At 47.4% G+C, this 24,381-nt stretch overlaps 2 protein-coding genes across 3 annotated transcripts; both read right to left on the bottom strand.

Annotated features, from left to right (window-relative positions):
• Nucleotides 1-7,182: 7,182 nt before the first annotated feature.
• On the bottom strand, nucleotides 7,183-8,643 carry LOC114796864 (spidroin-2-like). Its single transcript, XM_028991375.1, has one exon. The coding sequence runs from the start codon at nucleotides 8,641-8,643 to the stop codon at nucleotides 7,183-7,185; it is 1,461 nt and encodes a 486-aa protein (XP_028847208.1).
• Nucleotides 8,644-11,426: 2,783 nt separating this feature from the next.
• On the bottom strand, nucleotides 11,427-23,252 carry hat1 (histone acetyltransferase 1). 2 transcript variants are annotated; one of them, XM_028992325.1, is made up of 11 exons: nucleotides 23,164-23,252; nucleotides 22,486-22,557; nucleotides 22,284-22,359; nucleotides 21,929-22,049; nucleotides 18,307-18,486; nucleotides 17,925-18,046; nucleotides 17,240-17,344; nucleotides 16,528-16,634; nucleotides 15,090-15,241; nucleotides 14,551-14,667; nucleotides 11,427-11,914 (listed from the first exon to the last, which is right to left on the bottom strand). In XM_028992325.1, exons 1-11 carry the CDS (start codon nucleotides 23,168-23,170, stop codon nucleotides 11,747-11,749), a joined length of 1,227 nt encoding a protein of 408 aa, XP_028848158.1. In that variant the 5' UTR covers nucleotides 23,171-23,252; the 3' UTR covers nucleotides 11,427-11,746. The 2 variants fall into 2 exon arrangements, with proteins under 2 accessions (XP_028848158.1, XP_028848159.1); XM_028992326.1 differs by lacking the exons at nucleotides 21,929-22,049; nucleotides 22,284-22,359; nucleotides 22,486-22,557; nucleotides 23,164-23,252 and adding an exon at nucleotides 18,623-18,995.
• Nucleotides 23,253-24,381: the final 1,129 nt, after the last annotated feature.

The raw sequence follows: 24,381 nt of genomic DNA, 5'->3' as shown, positions 1-24,381 counted from the left end.
ATGAGGGCAGGGTGTAGCTTGGCAGCTGTTGACAGGCACTACACGAAGACGGGCTTTTGAAGGGGGAGCCTGTTGACATTCACCATGGGGTGACATCACCACCCACCACCGCAGCCCACACAAAGCAGGCAAAGGCAGAGAACACTCATCAAGTGACGACGGCACGCAAGTGAACCTCGAGGAGCAGAATTCAAGCGTTGAGATTGTTCCAGGGGAACGTGCCACACGCAGCTTCTACACAGGGGTGTTAAAAACAGAGTAAATATCGGCTATCACTACAGTTGTGTTGTGGTCATGTAGGGGGGTGTCACTATGCATTTTGCACTGTTCTGTGTGTGTCACATAAATATCACATAATATCACATTTGGCAACCTGACAGTTCTTCAGTACATACAAAAAAATATGGTTACTGCTTCCAAAAACTCCATATGCCTGAATCAAAATACAGTACCAAACTCCAAGAAAGGCATTTGGGCATTTACCATTAAAACAAGTTCTCTGTGCTTGAAAAAAATAAACATAAAAAATTTGAAAATTTCACATTCGCACATCTGAAAATAATGAAAAATAATTAATAGATATTAGATTTCACATAACATAACATAACAAATAAAATAGGAGTGTGTAGTGGCTAGGATCTCACGATATGATACGTATCAAGATACATGGGTCATGATACGATTATCACGATTTATTGTGATACATGTAAAAACAGAGCTGATATAGAAGATGATGTGTGCAATCTGTGTTGATCACGTTATATTAATTATTGAGCCAAACAACATAGTCAGAACTGAATTTTGGACTTAATTTGTAATTTGTAATTTGTCCCTGTATCGATACAAAATCACCATGTAAAATATCATATTTTCTAACGGCCCTAAAATGTGGCAGATTTCCAAGTGTACCTTTGAAAAAAAGGGCTTCCATGCACTAGTATTGTCCTTTTGCAGAGTTGACGCAGTGTGACGGTCACCCATGCTGAACGCCGTATGAGTTCGGTGCGGCGGTGAGAAAGTCAGATCTGTCTATGTGGCCTGTTGGAATCGAGACCAGGCCACAGAGGGAGACGCCGGCTGCAGCTGGAAAGCACGGGGCCGGCCTGGCCCTGGCGGCGGATAATCAGCAGGGAAGATGTGGGGAGAGAAGCCCTCGGGCGGCGAACAGGGGGTCTGTGATCTTACATGCCCAATCAGACCCGGAGTGCAGCCCGCCAGGCCCCCAGCAGCCCTGCAGCGCAGCAACCGCGCTCGGTTTCTCAACATGTTGGACACAGAGCAGGTCCCCCCTGTCGGCTCCCTCTCTTTCTTCCTCTGTGGCTTAACCCTTTCGAAGGGGAGTCAGTCGCACGCCCCTCTACGCCTCATCAGCGCCCAATCAGCCTGCGAGGAAACAGCAGTGGGGAGCTCCTCTCTCACTACAGGCTGGAGAGCCTTCAACTGTCTGCCCGAGGAGAGCAAATATGAAGCTCAGCACTCACAGCAGGCACAGGCCTGGCCTTATCACACTTACACTCATCCATACACACATCCAAACGCACACACACACACACACACACACAGAGCCGCCCTGCTGGGCCCTCAGTCAGGCTGTGACAGCAAACATGGTTCCTGGGAAATTCACACACACCACTCTTAACATCTAAAACATTGTTTTAAAAACTGAACAGAACCATAAATCATAACCAGTGTGCACTCTGCATCCTCTAACACCTCAGTGGTCAGTTTCTGTCCACAGGACAGCCGCTGACAGGACGGTTTTGGGAAGCGGGAGCACTATTTACCCAGCAGTAGTACTGGTGTGGCTAAAAATCCCACAAGTGCTGCTGTGTCTGATTCACTTCTGTAAAAAATCCCACGGCCACATCAGCGTCACTGCAGGGCTAAGAACGCACTCCACACCAAAGCATAGGCATAGACTAGGTCACCATTGCAGTGGTGGCCTAGTGGTTAAGGAAGCGGTCCCCTAATTAGAAGGTTGCCAGTTATAATCCAGAGCCGCCGAGGTGCTACTGAGCAAGACGCCGTCCCCACACTCTGCTCCCCGGGCGCCTGTCATGGCTGCCCACTGCTCACCAAGGGTGATGGTTAAATGCAGAGGACACATTTCGTTGTGTGCACTGTGTGCTGTGCTGCAGTGTATCACAATCATTCACTTTATCACTTTATCATAATAAGGGGTAGGCATTGCTCATTGATGACCATTGATGAACCGTGTAGTGGGTGACTGTCAAATGAAACCCTACACTTATAATGTGTAACTGTGAGTCCCTAATAAATTGGCCAAGGATTGTAGCCTCCATGTATATGTTTCTAATAAATTGGTTGGTTTTGTGAATGTATCCTTGCAATTCACCTTGCTTTTCCACGAAGTGTGCGTGTGTGTGTCTGTGTGTGTGTGTAGTCTGGACTTCTAGACAGGACTTTTGGCACCCATGACCCCAGTAAATCTGGCAGCAGGCAGCACGCGCCCGGTTCATCAGGGCTTGTCTGACATGATGGGTGACAGAAGGACGTGATGAAGAGCGGGGAGCCTCTTCCTCCAGGGTGGGGTCAAAGCCAGGCACTGATTACACAGCTGCCTGGTCCAGCACAGAGGCCTCATCCTAGGACACACACACACACACACACACACACACATATTCAAAATTAAAAAGTGAAATGGCAATTTTCGTTGTTAAAAGAGCAGTTTTGGTCACAGCTTGATCCTTGATGGAAGGGCCTGTATGTTCACAAATAAAAATCCCCTTCGTGTGCACTTGGACCAGGGTTCTCATGCCCATTGGAGCGTAGGCTGGAAGAACAATGTGGGAATACAGACGGGAAACCACACATGTTCCCTGACTCTCCGTCTTTTTTTTTCTCCGTTTCTGCAGCGATTCCAGAAAAAAAGTTGTATCTTCACAGGCCATTTCACACAGAAACATCATCAATCATGGTAGACAGGCCAGACTGCACCTTTTCCCCCAGCCCTTTACTTCACATCGTCCATTTGACCTCAGAAACTCTTATGGGACAATGATGTACACAAACAAGTTGTGTTCATAGACGTTACAAAACTTTAAGCAAAATAGTGAAATGGTGAGCCACTTCACTCGTGGTGAATACACCACTGCCCCGGTGGCGTGATCTCTGTCAGAAACACTGGTCTTGATCTCTAAACATTCTCACACTCTAAAATCGCTTTTCCAGACCAGTAGTGAAGAAATGACCAAATCACTGGAAGCACATTCATACCCAATAATTATTTCTGACATTCAGAAGATGAACTTTGATGATGCTTTCATAAAGAAAAATGGGAGGAGCCAAATGGGAGTATTAAGTGTATCTCCATTCCTCCCTTTCCTTTACCCTCCGTTCGCTACTCAGTTATTATCCCTTGCTCGCAATGCAACCAAAATAATGTCCCCATAAGGTCCTATCTGAACGCTCTGTAAATGTTACTGTGTAGTTATCCCTGAGGACATTAAATGGGATATTAAATTGATGCCGGGGGAAGCGTTTTCTAGATGTTACATTACATTAATGTTACACAACATGTTACCCCTGTTAATCATGACAATAATGTAATTTTATGCCCTCACATCTCCTTATTTGACACCTTTTGACACATTGGGCTCCATATTCTCACCATGCTGATGGGTAACCAAAACAAATTCAACAAATGCATACAGTTGATTACACAGCACTACACACATCAAATCCAATCCTGTCCAGATGATCAGAACTTTCATTCAAGCATTGTGATAAGTGAATTAATGAATGTAACACCCACAATGCACTACTTTGAAGCTACATCTCTTCATCTGGGTAGGGTTGAGGATGGAACACCATCCCTACCGCCGAGCAACGATCTACAGAGGAGCAGCGCCAGGGCCGACAGCTCCATGGCCAGGCAAGGAAAACAAGAGGAGCATTGAAGGGACCTCCACCAGCCTGACTGCAGAAGCCCCACGGCTCCAGCCTTCAGGGGTTAACCGCTCTGACTGCCAAGCAAAATGCTCCAAGAGGCACATAATTGCGGAGACAGTCAAAGGGCATGCGCAATTTCCAGGCCTATTTACACAGTTGAGACCCCCCCCCACCCACCCCCAGAACGGCCTTCATAGACGGAATCTAGATGATACGATAAAGGTGGTCCGCATGTTCAATCATCAGCGCAGCTCAGTGGTCTCCTTTATAACTTTACACATATCAGATTTTGCGATCGAAAGTCTTATCCTTCCCGAAAGGCCCCGCCTTCCTGGTATCTGGAAGTTCATCTGAAAGCGCTTGTGAGTCCTGCAGGTGCTTGGCCTGTTAATTCATCCACACACATCCACCCGAGCGCCGCTCTGCAAGTCAAGCACCCGTGAACGCGCACACTGGCGCCTCCAGCCATGCCGCACCGCTGGATTCGCAGGGAATATAAATAGCCCTGAGAACGCTACCCCCTGTCTGCATGTGTGCGGGGGTCCACCCACGGGAACCCAGCACAGCTGTTCCCCAGCTACAGAGCGAGACCAGAAAGCCAGAGCTTCCTCTCGCACCGGGGCCGCAGCGCCCGGGGGGGGCACGGCCCGCTAATAATAACAACATTCAGAAAGCGGGCCCGAGGTCAGGCGCGGCGTGACCCGCCCCATCACTGCGCCGGAGCCTGGACGGGAGCCAGGCCAGAGCCCCGCACCGCGGCACAGGAGAGGAACCCCCGGAGGGGGGGGACCGTGGGTGGCTGAGGCTCACGGGTCTCCTTTCACTTCCTGCCGCCCCGCGCCGCTTCCCTCAGCCCACGGGGCCTGAGATCGATCTCTGCCACCCTCACAGATGGCCCGGGAGCCCCAGAAAGCGGGAATTCTGCCACACCTGTAAAGCGCCGGTGCAGTCGTGCAGGGTGGAGGTGTTGATCAATTCTTGAGGTCCTCATCTGCGGATTCGGAGATCATTGCTCTTACTATTGTGTAAGAAAAAGGTCTTTTTTTCAGAATGACAGATATTTCAGATCAAAATGATATTTTTGGGGTCAGATTGGGCTGCTGTACTGTACAGGCTATAGGTTTGGGCCCATCCTTTGATAAAAAATGTTAAGCTTGATCACTTTTAGTATGAGAAAACTTCAGAAAGTGACTTGCTGCTAAAGTGCAATGTAAAAATTGGAACCGCAAGTGAATATTTACGAGTTTCCTCGGAACATCCTGCCCTTGCCTTTATGAACAGCAGATTCCCTGCATCCTCTCCGGCCATTGTTGGAAATGGCCCTTCTGGCATATTCAAAGCTCCAAAAGCAGGTTGTTCACTCGGGAGTAAATATACACAAACATCCCTTAGATGTGCTGAGTGCTGGACGTAAATGTGGGGTTGATGGAACACCCCCCCGGGCCACCGCGGCTCAGTGAGGTTCTGGAGGGCGTTGGAGGCTCCCCGCTGGTTGGAGGCTTCCCGCTACGACCGAAAGTGGCAGAGCTGCATCAGCACCCGACAGATCCGCTCTCCAACCTCCTAGTCGGCCACACCCCTCCATCAGAAATCCAGGGCGTGTGACCCGGTGCAAGGCCGGGTGTGAGATGAACAACGAAGAGCCCCGAGGCAGGGGACCCTCTACAGGAGAAAATGACAGATTCTTCCTTTAGAACAACAATCTTCTGGTTATAAAGCAAATAAGACCGGAGTGTTTGTTATAGCGCAGTGTTTGGAGTATAAACACGCCGGCCTTCGGCCTGAAGCCGGGTCCGAGGCGCTGAGGAGCGGCGCATTATGGGTTCTCACACACTCGGCACCAGGGGAATACTTGGCCCTAATTAGCAGCCAGCATCTGGCAAACTTCACGGCATCCAGCCCACCCCGCTCCGCCCCGCCCCACCCGCGGCATCGGCAGCGTTCCTGTTTACTTGCCCAGCTTGGGTTTGGCCTGGAAAGCCCCACGCACTTCGGGAACATATTTCAGAACGTCTCGCAAACATGACGTCGCACTTCTCGGCCTGAGGATTATTCGTATGGCGGACGGATCAACGCTTCTTCTTCCCAGCAGGTGCTTTTTACACACGCCAACACTGATTTCACGCGTCTCCCCTCCCTTCCTGGTGACCTTCATGCAGACATCAGTGCAAATTATCATTATAACTTAAGGTCTTAAAAGGTCTTAAAAACGTTAAGCTAATATGTGTTTATGGGTCAAGTGTAAATACATGAAAAGTTTATAATATAACACATTTTGAGGCCTTTAGGTTAACCATCCATTCATTTATGACTGATTGTCCCTTTAAGGTTGTGATATTAAGGTTTTAATCAGACACTTTTAATTTAAATGTTGAAGCCAATTCATGCCTATATGATTTTGAAAAAAAAAAAAAAGCATAAATAAAGAAAGTTTTCATCTTTGCAGTGATTGCAGAACGTGCTCTCTTGTAAAAAGCGCCGCCATGCTGCTCGCAGAGGTCTGCAGGCCATCTGCACAGATCGTCCAGCTGACAAGATTACAGAGCGCCTTCCTGTCTCACTGGGCCGATACGATCGGAGTCCGACTCGCCCAACACCCCCCATATGCCTCCAATCCCAACCCTGACGGTCCTGCACAAATTATGGCCTAATGTGGCTTTTTTTAATTAGAAAACCAAATTGGCTGGACGACGCGCCCGTCCAACTCCGCCGCGGGATTAATGGTCCGGTCTGGAACCGCGTGTCCTGATGGATCACCGCATGTCAAGGAGCCCCTTGCAGCTTGGAGGAAAATATCATTTCTAATTTCCCCGACTGTTTATAATGCTTCGTAGAGGCACATAACCCCTGTAAGGTAAACAGAAGCAGCAGCATCTGGCCGTCATCCATTAGTTCAAGTCCATTTAAAGAGACGGACGCCGAGAAGCGGGGACGAGGTGCAGAGGGGCGGCTACAAACGAGCACGTCTGACGAGGACGAGGTGGAAAACCAGACGGTTTCATTCCAAACCGGATCTTCACCGAGCTGCGATACAGGAAAGCAGCGTTTACGTACATGCGCCACCTCAGTTCAGTCACCGTCAATCACTTCAGGGGCCCGCTCTCCTGAAGCGACCATCTCCTCCTCTGCCGGTGGACCGGCCCTTTCCACCGTCCCAAGAAACGGTCGGCAGGGACGGATTTTGTCAGAGACTTTATTATGTTGCATTTACAGCCACATTTAAACCGCCACGATACGCAAGTTCAGGTCAATTCAGGCGCTGGACACCTGTCACGGCTGGGGCCCCGGGACCCTGACACCAGCCGCGCCGCATCTGGCCCCGGGACCCTGACACCAGCCGCGCCGCATCTGGCCCCGGGACCCTGACACCGCACCCGGCGCATCGGGCCCCGGGACCCTGACACCGGCCGCGCCGCAACGGGCCCCGGGGTCCTGACACCGCCCGCGCTGCATCGGGCCCCGGGACCCTGACACCGCACCCGGCGCATCGGGCCCCGGGACCCTGACACCGCACGTGACGCATCCTGACACCAGCCGCGCCGCATCGGGCCCCAGGACCCTGACACCGCACCCAGCGCATCGGGCCCCAGGACCCTGACACCGCCCCTGCCGCATCGGGCCCCGGGACCCTGACACCAGCCGCGCCGCATCGGGCCCCGGGACCCTGACACCGCACCCGGCGCATCTGGCCCCGGGACCCTGACAACGCACCCGGCGCATCGGGCCCCGGGACCCTGACACCGCCCGTGCCGCATCGGGCCCCGGGACCCTGACACCGCACCCGGCGCATCGGGCCCCGGGACCCTGACACCGCCCCTGCCGCATAGGGCCCCGGGACCCTGACACCGCCCCTGCCGCATAGGGCCCCGGGACCCTGACACCGCACGTGACGCATCCTGACACCAGCCGCGCCGCATCGGGCCCCAGGACCCTGACACCGCACCCAGCGCATCGGGCCCCAGGACCCTGACACCGCCCCTGCCGCATAGGGCCCCGGGACCCTGACACCGGCCGCGCCGCAACGGGCCCCGGGGTCCTGACACCGCCCGCGCTGCATCGGGCCCCGGGACCCTGACACCGGCCGCGCCGCAACGGGCCCCGGGGTCCTGACACCGCCCGCGCTGCATCGGGCCCCGGGACCCTGACACCGCACCCGGCGCATCGGGCCCCGGGACCCTGACACCGCACGTGACGCATCCTGACACCAGCCGCGCCGCATCGGGCCCCAGGACCCTGACACCGCACCCAGCGCATCGGGCCCCAGGACCCTGACACCGCCCCTGCCGCATCGGGCCCCGGGACCCTGACACCGGCCGCGCCGCATCGGGCCCCGGGACCCTGACACCGCACCCGGCGCATCTGGCCCCGGGACCCTGACAACGCACCCGGCGCATCGGGCCCCGGGACCCTGACACCGGCCGCGCCGCAACGGGCCCCGGGGTCCTGACACCGCCCGTGCCGCATCGGGCCCCGGGACCCTGACACCGCACCCGGCGCATCGGGCCCCGGGACCCTGACACCGCCCCTGCCGCATAGGGCCCCGGGACCCTGACACCGCCCCTGCCGCATAGGGCCCCGGGACCCTGACACCGCACGTGACGCATCCTGACACCAGCCGCGCCGCATCGGGCCCCAGGACCCTGACACCGCACCCAGCGCATCGGGCCCCAGGACCCTGACACCGCCCCTGCCGCATAGGGCCCCGGGACCCTGACACCGCACCCGGCGCATCGGGCCTCGGGACCCTGACACCGCCCGCGCCGCATCGGGCCCCGGGATCTGCGCCAGCCCGGCGACCGCAATTAAAAGATGTCAAACGTGGTTCCTTTAAGAGTGTTTTGGTCGGGCTTGTCAGCAAGTCAAACATTATCTAAAGGAGCGCTCATTTAGAGCAGAAAGAAGAACGGTCCGCTTCAATGACAGCGAGTGGCCCGATGTCCCCGAGGTATGCGAGGGACCAGGAGCCGCACAATGGGCCGGGAACGTGATAGGGACGGAGGAGGGGGGGCGGGCTTTTGCTCTCCTGGGAATCCGGGAACCGAGATGCGAGGATTCCTTGACTCGGGTATCGTGTTCGCGGGCTCCTCCAGCGCGGCTCGGGCCGGGGTCCAGGCCCCCGGCCCGTCTGAGCCGCGAGATCCAAAGGCGCCATCAGGTAACAGTAGCAGATGAGGGCCGTGCCAGCGAGTGAAACCAGAGATTTGAGTCCAGACTAAAGCTTCAAAACCCGTCACGAGTACGAGACAAGCGATGATGAGACCCAATTTAGTTTTAATCTCCCTGTGATGTAGTCCAGGGTCTCAGGGGCTCGGCGCAGAGAGCTGCAAAAGACACGGCTATTTACAATCAAATCAGCCAGGAGCGGCTGGAGGAAAAACGGCGGAAAAAAAAAAAAAACAATGCATGTTTGATGGCGGGATGAAAATACGCCGAAAGGCCACGGAAAGCGCTCCAAGTCGGGCTGCGCTGTAACTCAACCTCTCGTTCCTCCCCCGCTTGGCCCTGACCTACCGTGATGGACAGGACGACCCCGCTTTAAAGAGCCGAACACAAAAGGCCGGCGGCCGCGGGGACGAGCGGAGCTTCCAACCGGCCTGGCTCCCCCTCGCGATCCCGACCCGCCACCTGAATGGCTGAGTGACTGCCGTCGGAGAGAACCCCACAATATTATAGTTTACGAAAGTGAGCGATTCGTCCCCGAACATGGTTATTTGCCATCGCGGGCGCTGCCTGAGGACTGTTTTAACACACTTCACGAGTGAAAGTCACGTCCAAAAAACGATGGTTCGTAGCACAATGGGCCTTTCGCCGCTCAGTGTACACAAATCCGCATTGTGTGCAACGTTCACTCGGGAGTAAATGGGAAAACAATGGCTTATTATCGGAGGGCTAACTGGACATATAATTTCCGAAGTGGGCGAATTGTGTACGTGAGGAGGGGACGTTATTGCATAATAAGCGCTAATTAACGGTGCAGAAATGAGCGCTACCTCCGCTCGTAGGTGAGTGTGAACAAACCAAGAATTAAACGGGACAATGGGAGACGGCTTTCCAATAAAAGCAGCAATTTTCTCTCGGGTTCGGGGAACGATTACTCATGGGAACGGGTCAGGTGAACCTGGTGAAATGAAGTTTTCTAGGGTGCGGCCTAAAAAACAACAGTAGCCAAAATGCTGGACGTCTCCCACGTTTCGCACTCCGCAATTCGTTCAAAAGAGGCGGTTCGCAACTGCAGAGTGAAGCCTGTGAAAGGTCAAAGGTACGTGGTGAATTTAATTAATATCAGATGTGGTCAAGCACTCTGGGATTTTACTTGTTACATCTGAAGAGGGGGAAAAATGAAAATTAACCCAGAGACCTTAATTTTTTAAACTGCACGATGGGAAAAGTACCAGTAGAGATGGTTATTCATGACAATGGCCGGCGTAAGTGGACTCTGCAATGGCAAAGAGGTTTTAAATTGAAAGGCATAACGGTCATTAGCGAAACACTCAACGCCCGGCGCAATCAGAAGTTACATTAGTCACAAGAGGGTGTGCGCAAAAAAAAAAAATAATTCTTATGGAAATTGATTTAGCTAAATATGGCTTACTAAACCATAAAATGAATGATTATCCATTCCACTTAATAAAATTTCTTGATATGTGTGATTTTTTTTTTTTTTGTGCCTGATGCCTATTGCTCAGCAAAGTGTGCTTTGGTTGGCGCATTCAGATTGATACTCTGAAGACGGGCAGGCACCTGACCCAACCTGTCCAGTTGAACTTTGCCGGGGTTGAAGAGAAGTGAGGAAAGTAAATGATCATTCGGGAAAAATGAATTAATGCAAGGGTAAAGGGCAGGAAACTGCAAGCATGTGAATAATCTGCCTCTGGCAACATCATTAAATTTATTCTTAATAGTGTTTTAAATGTTTTCCTAAGCTCCTTATTATTGCTGAATTTGTGGAAAGACTGACAGAGATAAAAAAAATAAAATAAAAATGATAATAAAACATATAATATATATATACACACACATAAATAAAAGTTTCACTTTTTGGATAATATTTTGGGTGGGGCATAAATCATGGATCAATCATGCACCATGATCCCGCCCCTAACACTTACAATAAAAGCTAAAGTAACATTGCTCCTTTGCTGATGCAATGTGAGTTATCACACCTGTTGACCAGAGCAGGTCACTTGTGATGTCGCACCTCCAAGGTTGTGAGTTTGAATCCCGGCTCGGTCCTTGTGTGGGCGGAGTTTGCACCGAAAAGAACGAAGCAATAACGGAAAGTGATTGAGAGTGAATGTATGTATACAGCATAGTGTCTATTTAAGAGGACATTTTTTCTGTAGATTAATATTTAATTTACTCTTATCATAGGCTGTGAAATGAATACAAATTCTTTATTTCAAAAATAGATTAGGAGTAAGAATACATAATCCAAAAAGATTGATAATTATATCTATGAGTCATTGAAAGTTGGGGAGGAGCAAAAAAAAAAAAAAAGACTTTTGTACAAAAAAAAAACAAAAAAAACAAGAGCATTTTATTATTTTTTTCATCTGAAGTGAATCAAAATCTACATATCTTTAGCAAAACAAACCTGAATAACAGACTTCCATGTTCATGTTGTTTCTCCCAAAGCAGAGTGTGTTTATGACTACAAACTGTGAATAATAACCAAATAACCACAGCACCTGAAAACACTGAGTGACTACACACAATGGCCACTGAGGTGGTCCAGTGGCTGGTAGAGTGGGTTGGAGTGGGACAGGGTCTCTTTGCTTGTAGCACGTCCGAAGTCATGTTCCGTGGGACTGGTCTGGGTGCTCATGGCCGCCCCTCAGGCCTGGGCTAGTCGCTCAATGACCCTCCTGTAGTCGCCCAGCACCTGCTGGTAGCTCCTCTCCAGCTCCTCGTGCTGCACCTGGGTGTCCATCTGGCTGACGTGAGAGGCCAACTCCTCTGGCCGAAGATACTTGCGCATCTTAGTCAGCTCCCTCTGGTTTTTCTGCAAACACACATATTTCAGAAGATATAAGAGATTCAAAATATCAAAATGCGGGGAAAAAAAAAAAAAAACAAGGATTAAAAAACGATTACATTGCTGGAAAAACAAATTAACATGAAAAGATTTTTCTGACATTGATCTTGATCTTTTTGTAACAAACCATGAAAATAAATTGTTCTATTTTGACTATTTAACATAAACAAATCCAGGAAAATCACCACAAACTAATTAAGCATTTCTAAAGACTCCATTCTGTGATGGGTTTTACTTGCCAAAATCAACAAGAAGAGCTTCTGATGGGGGGAAAAAAAAAAATAGTTTTATTGAAGGAAACCTTGCAGTTAAGGTCAGACCAAGCATGAGACAGTGACGTTCCCGGAAATTGTAAAACGCAGTCAATACACCACATTCACTAAAGCACTGAAAGGAATTCAACTACGACCTCAACTATTTCCACTGAAGCCTACATGCAACCATACAGACTCCATGATTTAGATCAACGAGAAGATCCAGCCTCAAATGCATGTTTTCCCATAAACCCCCCCCCCACTGGAATCATCGGACAAAACACCATTTATCACTTTTCTAAAGACTCTGTGCCATCAGTTATAGAGTGCACATTAGGTTTGGTTTGCAATTGTCTGGACCTTCCTTGAAAGTGCAGAATAATTCCGGTTTTCTTAGTTACATATTTAGAGGAACGTGTGGAGAACGAGCCACTGCACCGAGGTTAGAGACTGTCAGGAGGTTTTGTAAAACAAATATTCATATACATGTGTTCTTTTTAAGAAGGGGGGAATAAAGGCGTACCGCAGTGTGGCTGCCCTTGTCAGCAGTTGTGAAACAAATAAAACCAACATCATGCGCTGTTCCCATGCAGCGCCGCACTTGGTTCCAGGTTTGAACATCGGCAGTCTCTGCGAGAACAGTGACGTTAGGAGCGGCGTAATTGAGTCTGTAGGCGCTGAAAACATCTGGCCTTAAACCAAGATTCCTCACTCGCATGTCCCAAGGGCAGAACATGCGAAAAAAGGCCAAACACACACACACACACACACACACTCCGACTGAATGAGAAAACACAGACCTTGGCGGAAACATGTAATCGCCAACACATTCATGAAAGGGGAGCTCTACCTTCCCAACTACCGGCCAAACCTCCCTGAGAGAAGCAGTCCGCATCTGGCGGCCAGACCCGGTTCCCCACCTCCTCCTCCTCCTCCGGACTGTGCACTACGTTTTAAATACAGTCACACTGGTTACTGTCTCTCTCTCTCGCTCTCTCACCGCCATCATTCAGTCCTTAAATAACGAGAGGGTTAATCAGGACCACACACACACACACACACACACACACACGTTCCGTGTACTGCAGAAACGACTCTTCACTGCATATTTAATAATTAAGGCAAAGCCAGGTAAGGGGAATTACTCTGCAATTGTAATGAGAAACCACAGGAACATGAAAGATAAAGAAAGGTTGTTGTCCAGTGAACAGCTCATGGGAAGGATCAACAACAGAGACGAGAGATGAAATGGGTTTTTAAAAGAAACCCCCCCCCAGAATTATGTGGAAATGCAAATTGCAACTTCAAAAAGCACAACGGCAACACCGGGACCAAACTCCAGGGACTTTCTCCACAGGTCTTCTAACTGCGAACACATGACCGTGCGCTGGCAGGCACATTCCTCTCAGCAAATTACTCAGCTAAATGAGATGCAAATCCGAAATAATGGCCGCAGCCTGAATGGAAACGGGTCCCCTAGTAGCAACTACAGGCTCCTGGAGTGACCCATTGTGTTCGCAAATAATACCGTTTCAACTTTTTTTCAATATCTCTTCGTCATTTTCTCTTCTCCCATCTAACCCTTTAAACGAAAGTGATGAAAAATGTTCTTCCTTAATGAGGCAACGTTATGGAGAGACGCGTTCTGAATGCACCGCTGCACCACGCCATCATTCCGACAGCTGAGAGCCTCTGACGTAGAGAGCAACATGCCGGGAAACTGCATGGCCTCCCTGCAACTTTGTTTGGTCCTATAACATATTGTAAACAGCATTCTTTTTTTCAGCTCCGGTTGTTACAACCTTTTCCACAAAAACATATTTAGTTGAAGTATAAAAAAAGTAGCTAAAACTTGAAGAGGATTGTTTTAAACGGAAACAACTGGTTATGGGTAATAATCACAGCATTACAGAAAATACAATACTGAGAATTGCAGATTGCATTGGTAAACGAACCTTTGAGTAAATAACCATATCGGACTTAATTTAAATATATTACATGTAATTTAAACACCACCGTAATGAATCCATTAAATGATAAGACAAACAGCCTTTTTTTGGCCCATATTATCCTGCTGGCTCATCTGTGTAGCATGTCAATAGTCTTGTATTGTTTTTTGATGTCTTTTCATTGCACCATGAGTGTGTTGTGAAAGTGAAGTGATTGTCATTCTGTTACATAGCACAGCACACGCTGCACACAAACCAAAATGTGTCCTCTGCATTTAACCCATCACCCTTGGTGAGCCATGAAAGGCACCAGGGGGGCGGTGTTTTGATATAACTTATAGCCACGTGAGAGATTATACATGGCATGCCTGAATTTAAACCAAAGGACTGGAACACAAACCTTGTAAGGTCCAAACAGTCTTCTTTTGACTTCTAATCGATACTCTCTCACTTGCTCATCATCGCTCATATCTGTTGCCCTCAAGCGCAGGATTTCGTACACTCGTCTTGCATGTTTCTGCATAAAAACAAAGTAGGACTCTTTAATGCACAACTTTATAAAAGAATGTAGCATAAACGCAACACTTTAATCTTCACAATTTGGGCTACAGAAGGTGGAGAAAAGCGGCCGCAAAAAAAAACACATTTGCCCTCCCATGCTATGGACATCAGGCTGTGATAATCACCAACAAACAAGAGGGACTCAGGAAACCTGTGATATAATTGGCCCGGCTAAATGCTCTAAGTGCACAGAAAGAAATCATGCAGAGGCCACTTTGAGGTCAGTGCATGTGGTGAACTCCCACCCGTTCGGCTCTAATGGCCAGGGTTCACTCTGACAGAGATCCTGAGAATTATGACCATTCAGATTATGCACGTGTGTGTGTGTGTGTGCATTTTAAACAATAAGATTCCTGTATTTTTTGATGACGGTTCTACCTTGTTGATCTTCAAGTTCTCCCGGGCCTCAGTGGCCATGTCTTCACTGAATCCCTGCAGCAGCTTGTCTGTGGAGAAGGCTGGCAGGCCCTGGCAGAACTTGGCCAAGACAAAATCTCTGAGTTTCACATAGTTCTCAGACGGGTCCTCCGCTAAAATAAATGAAATAAAAACAGAGTCCCCCAATTAAAGCCAGCCCAACTCCTGATGCTACACAGAACATTAGTGTCCTAAAAGCAGTTTTGGAAGAGATAAAGAGGATGTTTGAAAGGAGCTTGAAAGCCTCCCCCGTTACGAGTGGCAAATCTCAAGCAACAGAACCATTCAGCGTTTCACTCGCGCTGAAAGCTAATCCATGTTCCACTAGTTCCTGACACAGGAAAATAATTACGCCATTGTTGGCCGTATGATTGTGGCAGCATGTGGCAAGCACATTTCAGCTCAAACTGCTCGCAATTTACATACATCCGACCTCCACTTGGGCTTCGCCTGAGAGTGCAGTGTTGAGCAGAGGCAGAGGAGGATTTAATTCCACGGTCAACAACTGCTCTCCAGCAGGAACCTGTCATCCCTCCCTGTGGTCCAATTTAAAAAAAAAAAAGAAAAGGCGGCTATAAGACAAACATTTTCCAAGATGCCACCGGCAGCCCATTTGCTGTCGGGAGGACGGTGCGGTTACTTGTGCGTCTGCACAAAGTAACATCCTGAAAGCGACTTGCACTAAATTGCTGCATTTATACTTGCGTTTGAATTGCCACTGATGGATTAATTTAAAAGAAAAAAAAAAATCATAACCAGGGCATTACAACTGAATAACTACACTTGACAAAATGACAACTGTAAGTTGGTTTAAATTAAACTGATCTAGTTCTTTAAATTTATATGATATAAGCCATGAATACAGATTTTTATACAATGTTACTGGAAATTATAAGAGCGCAACATGCCAATATCAGTAAAATAGTTCATATTCATGCAATTTCAAATGTGAAGCTTTTTTCAAATACAATACAGCCAATGTCATTATGCAAATCTAAAGCATTTGGGAGAGGAAAACAAAATTGTTTGACAAATAATAACAATAGACTGTACTGAATGACCCTACATAGTTTAACGTAGTTATACTCTATCGATTCAGCACATCAAAAATCAATATTTTTGTATACACATTAAGTCCACAATTCTGTTTTGGCTGAAATATTAATGTAATATATTCCACAGAGAATATCAGTTCTGTTTTTACATTTTCAGTGAACTATAGAATATTGCAATATGTACAATATCATAATATAAGCGTACAGTGACCCGTGTGTTGTGATATGTATCGTATCGTGAGATCCTAGCCAACACACACCACAACTACATAGTATTTTGCGAAGATTACCACCATTCAGTGGTCTATGGTGAGAGGTGGCCGGACATGTACACACACACACACCTGTGATGTCCTGCACCTTCGGGGAGGTGCAGTAGAACCTGTGCACTGCCTCCAGCAGCTGGGCCCCGTGCCCCTCACCCTGGTACGTGGGCAGGATCAGCATTTGGCTGGAAAGCACACACACACAAAAAGATAAAAGGGCGGCCTTCCTGACCTCTGCTCTTCAGCAACAGGCCAATTACAGGACGTTCTTCAATTAAGCACCGTCCACAGGGCCACAGAAACACCCAGGTGATGCTGCAGAAGGCGCACAGATTCAACAAAATGGGGGTAATACTCCCAATTCTGAGTATGTAAATAGCTAGAACAGTAAGTCGATACAGATATGAAAATATTTTTGTCTTCGCTCACTCGCTGATGACCAGTTCACTTTCTTCACTCACACACAAAGTGGAATAGAGCTATTTAATTATCATCAAAAGGCCAAAGACGTCATTCACTTGATTGCGGCAGACATAATGAAATGTTACAATGCCACGTCTATCAATACATCACATCCACGTCCAAAGAGATTTTCTCTCTCTCTCTCTTTTTTTTTTTTGGAGGATGTTGATTACTGCAGCATCTTTACGATAACAAAATGGGGCTGGTTTATTGGACATATAAGCCAGCAATTTGAGACATTTAGGACAAGGAAGACAGAAATGTATAATTTTCTTTTCCCTTTTTAGTACAAAAGAAAAGAGAAGGCACATGCTACCCTGGCAATTACCTTACACGTGGTCGGGTTTTGTCTGGGTACACATAGTAATTATAAACTGTCATGTAGCCAACAGTTGCGAAGAGAGTCTCCCCATCCTTATTGTACTTCTCAAATCTGCAGATAAAACACAAAGGCAAGCAGGTCAATTACAGGCACACTCCCATGCCGAGTCCATTTTAGTCCCTTTTCCCTTTCCCCCGCGCCGGTTTCCAGTGTCAGCACGCTGCTAGCTAGCGGACCCAATTGGTACACCTGCTACGGGATGAATGCATTATGCACTTAATTGGAGCACTGCAACTTAGAGAAGGCGAGAGAGGGTGTCTAGCCTCTCCAAATCACTTCAGTCCATTTTCCCATTGTCAGGTTTAATAGGTGCCAAGCTAAAGAAAACACTGGCAGAGGCTCTTTTTACTGTTTGAGATTCCATTCAGTGTTTCAAAAGACAATAGTATTCAATACAGCTCTCGTATTGGGGGGAGAGAGGAGGGGGAAAAAAAAAAAGAATGAAAAAGAGGCCCTAACACAAAGGCAACTCTTGCCAGATCAACAATTCACCTCTATGCAGGGAAAATATAATTAAACTGGCCTGGTAATTGGTCGCAAGCACCACAAAGAGAGGTGCTGGGTTGCGTCCAGACAACATGTAGATGGGAGGGGGACGCTGGCAGCGACGCAGCGCATAGGTGGCACTCACACAATGAAGTAGTCCCAGCGGTCATCGTCCACGTCGATGAAGCTAGCGGTCTCGATAAAAAACATGAGGAAGGTCTGCAGGCGCTCGTGGTACTCACGGAATCCGGCACAGGACATATCCGCCTACGTTACAAATGCATTGCCGACGTTAGAGCAATGTTGCAATTGAGCATCTCGTACGAACTTGACACTCCCATTGTAAACTGATAGATAATGGACAACTGCAGGCTTTAAAAAGACGAACTTAAGAACACTTAAGGGGAAAAAATGGCTGTGTAGAGAGTCACACCTTTCCCCTTGAGTATTCTTGTTCTCTGTTTACACTCTACTCATCCTGAGCTCCTTTTGTCTCTTTTGTATAAAAGGCTGAGCTGCTCGTGCACCTTGTAGATCTGAAAAGTGAAGTCGTCGCCCTCTTCCACATTGTGCACGGTGTACGTGTGAAGGAGGGAGCCGAAGGGCCGGAAATTGGCCTCCTTCTCCAGCAGGGAGACGAAGTCGTCGGTGCCGCAGCAAAATCCAGGGGGAATTATTTCTCGGATCTTTCCCTCCACGTCATCGGGCTGAAAGAGACGTGAGAGAGAGGAGGAAAAAAAAAGAAAAGAAAAATGAGGAAATCTGCTTCAGTTGCACTGTGCAATTAGTGATGAGGCATTTGTGCAAAGTTGCAGCGAGACAACACGATGAATTTCAAATCACCGCAAGGTCCTGTGTGTTCTTGCCAAGACAGAGAATGAAGGTGGTAATCATGTCTGAGGACGGCCTTTTCTTTCCTTCTTCCTTTCCTTTTTTTCTAAGACCATGTATGAGGATTTGACATTTTTATTGAAGAGAGTGATTGAGAGAAAAAGAAACATTAGCATTAAAAGAAAATCGAAATATTCCAACAGCTATTTAAAAAGAAAAGTATTTCCAGCGTTCAGCCTGTCATTAATAATATTCAAATATCACTGAACAAGACAGTGCAGACGATTTATATTACCACAGTATACAGCATTTTGATACATTGATAAATATAAAGGCAGTCTTGATATCACCGTAAAATGCTAACAAACCAGAACCATGCGATAGTGGAAAAAATAAAGATTTAAAAAAAATTATTTTTATCCAAATTTGTCTAGGGGAAAAAAAAAAAAAAAAAAAAAGCTATTTATCTACCAGAATTTAGAAAGATGAATACATCTGAAGGGAGGGGTGTCCACACCCGTCTGAGCCCTACTGTGGGTAACTAGACACAAGTAACCGTTGTTTAGTCATTAGTGCTTACTTCATGTCTGACTGACAGAGCACGTGGACTTCAGGAGAAAGAATACATATTTTTGTGGAACAGAAAGGAAAACCCATTAGGCAATTAAGACTGTCAGCCGACCAGAGATGAATGGGGGGGAGGGGGGGTCCACCCCTTGGTGAAAGGCCACTTAATTGAATACATTTACTACTTATCTTAAACCATGAATATTTGATGAAGTCCCCCCACAATAACACATTTCTGCTTCTCACCGGGCAATAAAATTTAATGAATTGATCTCGACTTAACAAAACCCGGGCATCAATAATAGCCTCCTCTCCTCTAATCCTGGCGAGCGAACTCAATCAAATGAATTTGCCCCCGCGATTCAAAGAGTCGCGCGGACAATGGCGGCGGGCCCTCCCCCCCCCCGGATTTTTACCCAGCAGAATGCGCGGTTACTTCAGCTGTAATGTTTGCATTGTATCCATTTCCACAAGGATTGACATGAGAACACTTTGTATTAACTTGCTAAGCAGCCCTTTCACACCATTTACATGCGTGATGGGCATTAGTTCGGTGCGGAGACCCTTGCTGCTCTGCATTCAAAACAGGGAAATGAAGAAGGCCCGAACAAAATGTGCTACAAAAGGCTAATGCAACACGCTGCTAATTCCCCTCCTTTTCAGACATCAGCTAATATCCAACTGGAAGTAATGCACCTGCAGCTGAATGCCACTTCATCATTGTTATTGTTCAACTGCATTTCTGAAGGATAAGGGACGGACATAAAAGGCTGAGGACAAACAAGTCATATTGGCCATGCTCTGTTCAATACACCGCAGTCAAATTGCACGATCTTGCACAAAAAGTAGGCTATTACTGAGCGCAGATATGAAACAAGAAATGTGCATATAGCAATTCTAATTCTTTTCACAAATCAGCAACTGCTCTTAATAAATTATTCATAGCACATTCACTTCGTGAAATCAAGGCAAAGTTTAAAACACAAACATTAGATTTTATTATTAGAATGCAGAAATGTTCTGGACGGGGGGGGGCATATTTAGCTAATCCTTGTATTAAGACTGTAGTTATAATAAAATGCTTTTTTTTTTTTTTTTTTTTAAATAAAAGGCGTTTGGAAGCACACACTGACTTACAAATCCCAAAATTAAAAACCATGAAGAAGCTCTGAAGACTTTGTTTAATCTCCACCAGTCTGATGCCCTCTTCTGTCAGACTGTAGTATTTAGTCTGCTTCAGAGGATCACCGGGCAGGAGCCTGACCGCCGGGCCTCGGCCGAATATTTTCGCCGAGTATGAGAGACGATGATCTCTGGCAGGAGGTTCCCATTAGAGCAGCAGCTGCAGAGTGAACCCTGGCCAGCAGCTCGACCCGCCCGCCTCGATGCACCGCCTCTCACCAGCTGTGCTACAGCCAGGCAACGCAGCCAGCAGCATCCCCACACACACACACACCACACACACACACACACACACACACACACACACACACACACACACACACACACACACACACACACACACACACACACACACTCCCGCAGCATTCCCAATTACCATTCAAATCTACATAACCACAGGCCTCTACCGCACACATCCACGGTCAAGGTCCCACTTACTGAACATTACACTGTCATGGCCCACAGCAACATCCTCCCTAGTAGCAAAATCATGCACCAAAACTTATAAAAAAAAAAAAATTAGGATCAAAAGAAAAGAGCATAGAAAAAAAAATGTTATCCAGAGAGAAACCGGATGACCCAGGAGTGCTAATTGTGTGGCAAATTTTCTTTAAAAATGCATTGCATGCATTTAGTTTGTGGGATAAAGTGAAACGGAATAGTGCCGTTCCGTTAATTTGGGGAATTTAAATCATTTATCTAAGATCATTTCATATAACACAACATGTTTCAATAAAGTTTTTATCTAACGTTTTACTTATGGGAATGAAAATAAACTACAACCTAATTCCATCCTTCCAGTTTGATTGGTGTGGAGTAGTAAAACTCTCTAGAAATGACAAGTACTGGCCAAATTCATGGAACGCTTGTTGTGTTGGGACAAACCATAGTTGTGCAGAGGGAATGGCTGGATTTATGTTAGTATGAGCTTAACATGAATAAAAGAGTTCCTTCCTCAAAGATTGTGCCGCCAGAAACATCCCATCATGTTTTGCCGTGGATAATCAGCTGTAATTCACGTGACTTTTAAAAAGAGACATGCGGATGTGAAGGTGCTGAAATATGGAAGCAACGCACGTACCACCACGTGACGTGGTTCACTACATAAAGCTAGCAAAGATACTAGTGAAAGTGATTGTCATTGTGAAACACTGCAGCACAGCACACGGTGACACAATGAAATGTGTCCTCTGCTTTTAACCATAACCCTTGGTGAGCAGTGGGCAGCCATGACAGGCGCCCGGGGAGCAGTGTGTGGGGACGGTGCTTTTCTCAGCGGCACCTCAGGGGTTCGGGATTCGATCCGGCAACCTTCTGATTATGGGGCCGCTTCCCCGCTAGGCCACCACTGGCATATTTTAGACCTGCACGAGTTTTAAACGTTGTTTAAACGTTTCCCGCACAGTCCATAACTTTATATGTTTAGTTTTTTAATTAATCTTTTCAAATTTCATGACTTTTCCAGGTTTTTAATGACCGTAGGAGCCCTGTTAGTTGCCACGTGGCAAACACTAAACTCTCCTGTTGATTGATTGAGTGAGTGGAAACATAGATAATAGGGCTAATTACCTCAACAAAGTCAAAACTGTCTTTGACTTTGGCAGAATACGTCATCCTGAACAGGGTGCTCAGGTTGCCAGCGGTGTAGTACAGCTGAATCTGAAGGCCCTTGTATCCGAAAGCCACTTCACTGTAGGGACAAAAGGGATTCATGTAATAAATCGGGGAAAATAGAGCAAACCCCGTGCATTCACGAGAAACGGGTCCTCTGCGCAACCACGACGCCGAGTCGTGCTCTGGGCAGGAAGTGAAAATATGCATTTAAAAAAAAAAAACTAAATGCACGACACCCAGCGGCGACCAGAGGGTGCGGTATGCAGAATTCTGCTGCTTTTCGAACCACGAGCTGCAGACCAATACTCACTCATCGCCATAGAGCTGGTGGCTGTACTCGGGGTGAAATGTTGTGCTTTCATCATCAATATCCTCAGGATAACGAACTGCACAAAAAAAAAAACACGATGCCTCAATAAAGATGGTGATTATACATGTATATATCATTTAAATAAAATTAAAAAGACATTGAAAAAACGTCAAAAAGAGACATTTGATTAGCACAGACGCACCCAGCTTTAAACATATGGCCTCGTTCGTGTCGCATTTATATTCTGCAAGCTTCTTCTCCATAGAGTTCAAACCTGGGGAAGAGAGAAATTCAAACAGGCCAAAATTTGATCAGAGAAATGTTCATGATTCATCAGTCTGTCTATTAATAATATAAATTAATATCTATAGGATCAATGTTAACCAGGTCTATTTAAGGAGGGGACCAAGAAATACGGACGTGCTTTATTTCTGACTAGTGACTGGAAATATTTATTGACCTTGGCAGGCGTCTGCACATGAATAATATGAGTATTTGAACCTAAGAGGAGCAGAACCATCCATGGCGTAAAATCATAATTCTGAAAGCCTACTTGAAAAAGAAAAACTTTACTGCAATGCAAAGATCAAATAGAATAAAAGAATAAAATCGTGCCATATAAACTGAACCCCACAACGTTTCCAGCTATTAAAAACCACGGTGTGTATGAATATCACACTGGACCCCTGCAGCTTCGTAGCGGACCACAGTAACAGTTAGCCTGTTGACAACGCTAGCCAGTTAGCATGCTACGCAGCTAACAGTTTCCGCAACAACGCCGGTCACAAAGTTCAACCGCAAATCCCGGCCGGACCAGGCAAGCGTACTGGGGGCAAGCTGTCACGCCAAGCGCGGGTTTAATAGCGCGTTCTCCGCTCACCCGCCATTTCCGACGCTGCTGCGGAGGCTCGTTTCCCACCACCGTGCCCGCGAAAACCGGGGAACTTCCTGTTTTCCACCCACGTGCTTCCGGCGCGAGTGACGTGCGCGTAAACGTTGTTGTTTTTCTCGACGGATTGTGCCACCGGTTACCTCACCGACGTCAGATCCTCGCAGTGGTCTCTTCGGAGCAGTTCTGAAAATGTGAAAATATGACCAGTTGGTTCTTTTAAACACACACATGGTTAAATTTATAATTCACCTGCTGAAAGAAATATTTACTAAAAAGATACTGCGAAATCTGTGCTGACACATAATAAGAACCATCTGAAAGTACTTTATGGCTCTGAAAGCCATAAAGTACTCAAGACAAAGTGAAGTGATTGTCATTGTGATACACAGCAGCACAGCACACACAATGAAATGTGTCCTCTGCTTTTAACCCATCACCCTTGGTGAGCAGTGGGCAGCCATGACAGGCGCCCGGGGAGCAGTGTGTGGGGACGGTGCTTTGCTCAGTGGCACCTCAGTAGCACCTTGGCGGATCGGTATTTGAAGCTGCATCCTTCTGATTACGGGGCCACTTCCTTAACCGCTAGGCCACCACTGCCCCAAACTCTGATGCGATCTGTTGTCAAACACAAAATTGGGCCTTTTTTGTTCATTATGTCATTTCACTGAAGAACCCCCCTAAAAAAACACCCACACCAACAAATCTTAACCCCCAAAATGGTGGAATACAGTAGACCGAGAGGTTCAACAAAGCAAGTGACCTTTCCGATGGAGAGTACCATGGCTGAACACACCGAACTGTGGTAATACCGTGTTATTATCCCCGCCATGGTGATTTTACCCCCCAGAACCAGGCAAGGCCAACTTGTGGCAACGTCCCACCCCCCCCCCGCTCCGTTCTCCTTTGACAGCACTAGATTATCCCTTTTTCGGATTACAATGCCGTCCTCCCTCGAAATGCCAGTCGTGTATCAGCGTGAAGGGAATGTGCGGTCTGATCTTCGGCCCCGCGGGTAATTCAGATGATTCAGACCCCGCCGAAGCAGCAGCGAAGTCCGCTTTATTCTTTAATTCCCTTTTGCCTCGTGACTTAAATCGTAACTAACGTGAATGTGCACAATTATGCATTTTATTAACCGAGAAAATCATTAGTTTGGGAATGTTCACGTTTCAAAATTGTGGAAGTGGGCTTTATTTTTGTCTCGGG

The sequence above is a fragment of the Denticeps clupeoides genome, chromosome 9 (assembly GCF_900700375.1).
Source record: "Denticeps clupeoides chromosome 9, fDenClu1.1, whole genome shotgun sequence".
NCBI classification, from domain to species: domain Eukaryota; kingdom Metazoa; phylum Chordata; class Actinopteri; order Clupeiformes; family Denticipitidae; genus Denticeps; species Denticeps clupeoides.
This window is presented reverse-complemented; position numbering and strand designations above follow the sequence as displayed.

Excerpts from the sequence above, each read along its gene's own strand:
- LOC114796864 (XM_028991375.1), bottom strand. The coding sequence starts at position 8,643 with ATGCGCCGGGTGCGGTGTCAGGGTCCCGGGGCCCTATGCGGCAGGGGC.
- hat1 (XM_028992325.1), bottom strand. Across the intron at positions 22,360-22,485 it reads GGCCATATGTTTAAAGCTGG|TTCGTTATCCTGAGGATATT; the intron begins GTGCGTCTGTGC and ends TTTTTTGTGCAG. Across the intron at positions 18,047-18,306 it reads TCACTTTTCAGATCTACAAG|GCGGATATGTCCTGTGCCGG; the intron begins GTGCACGAGCAG and ends TTTGTAACGTAG.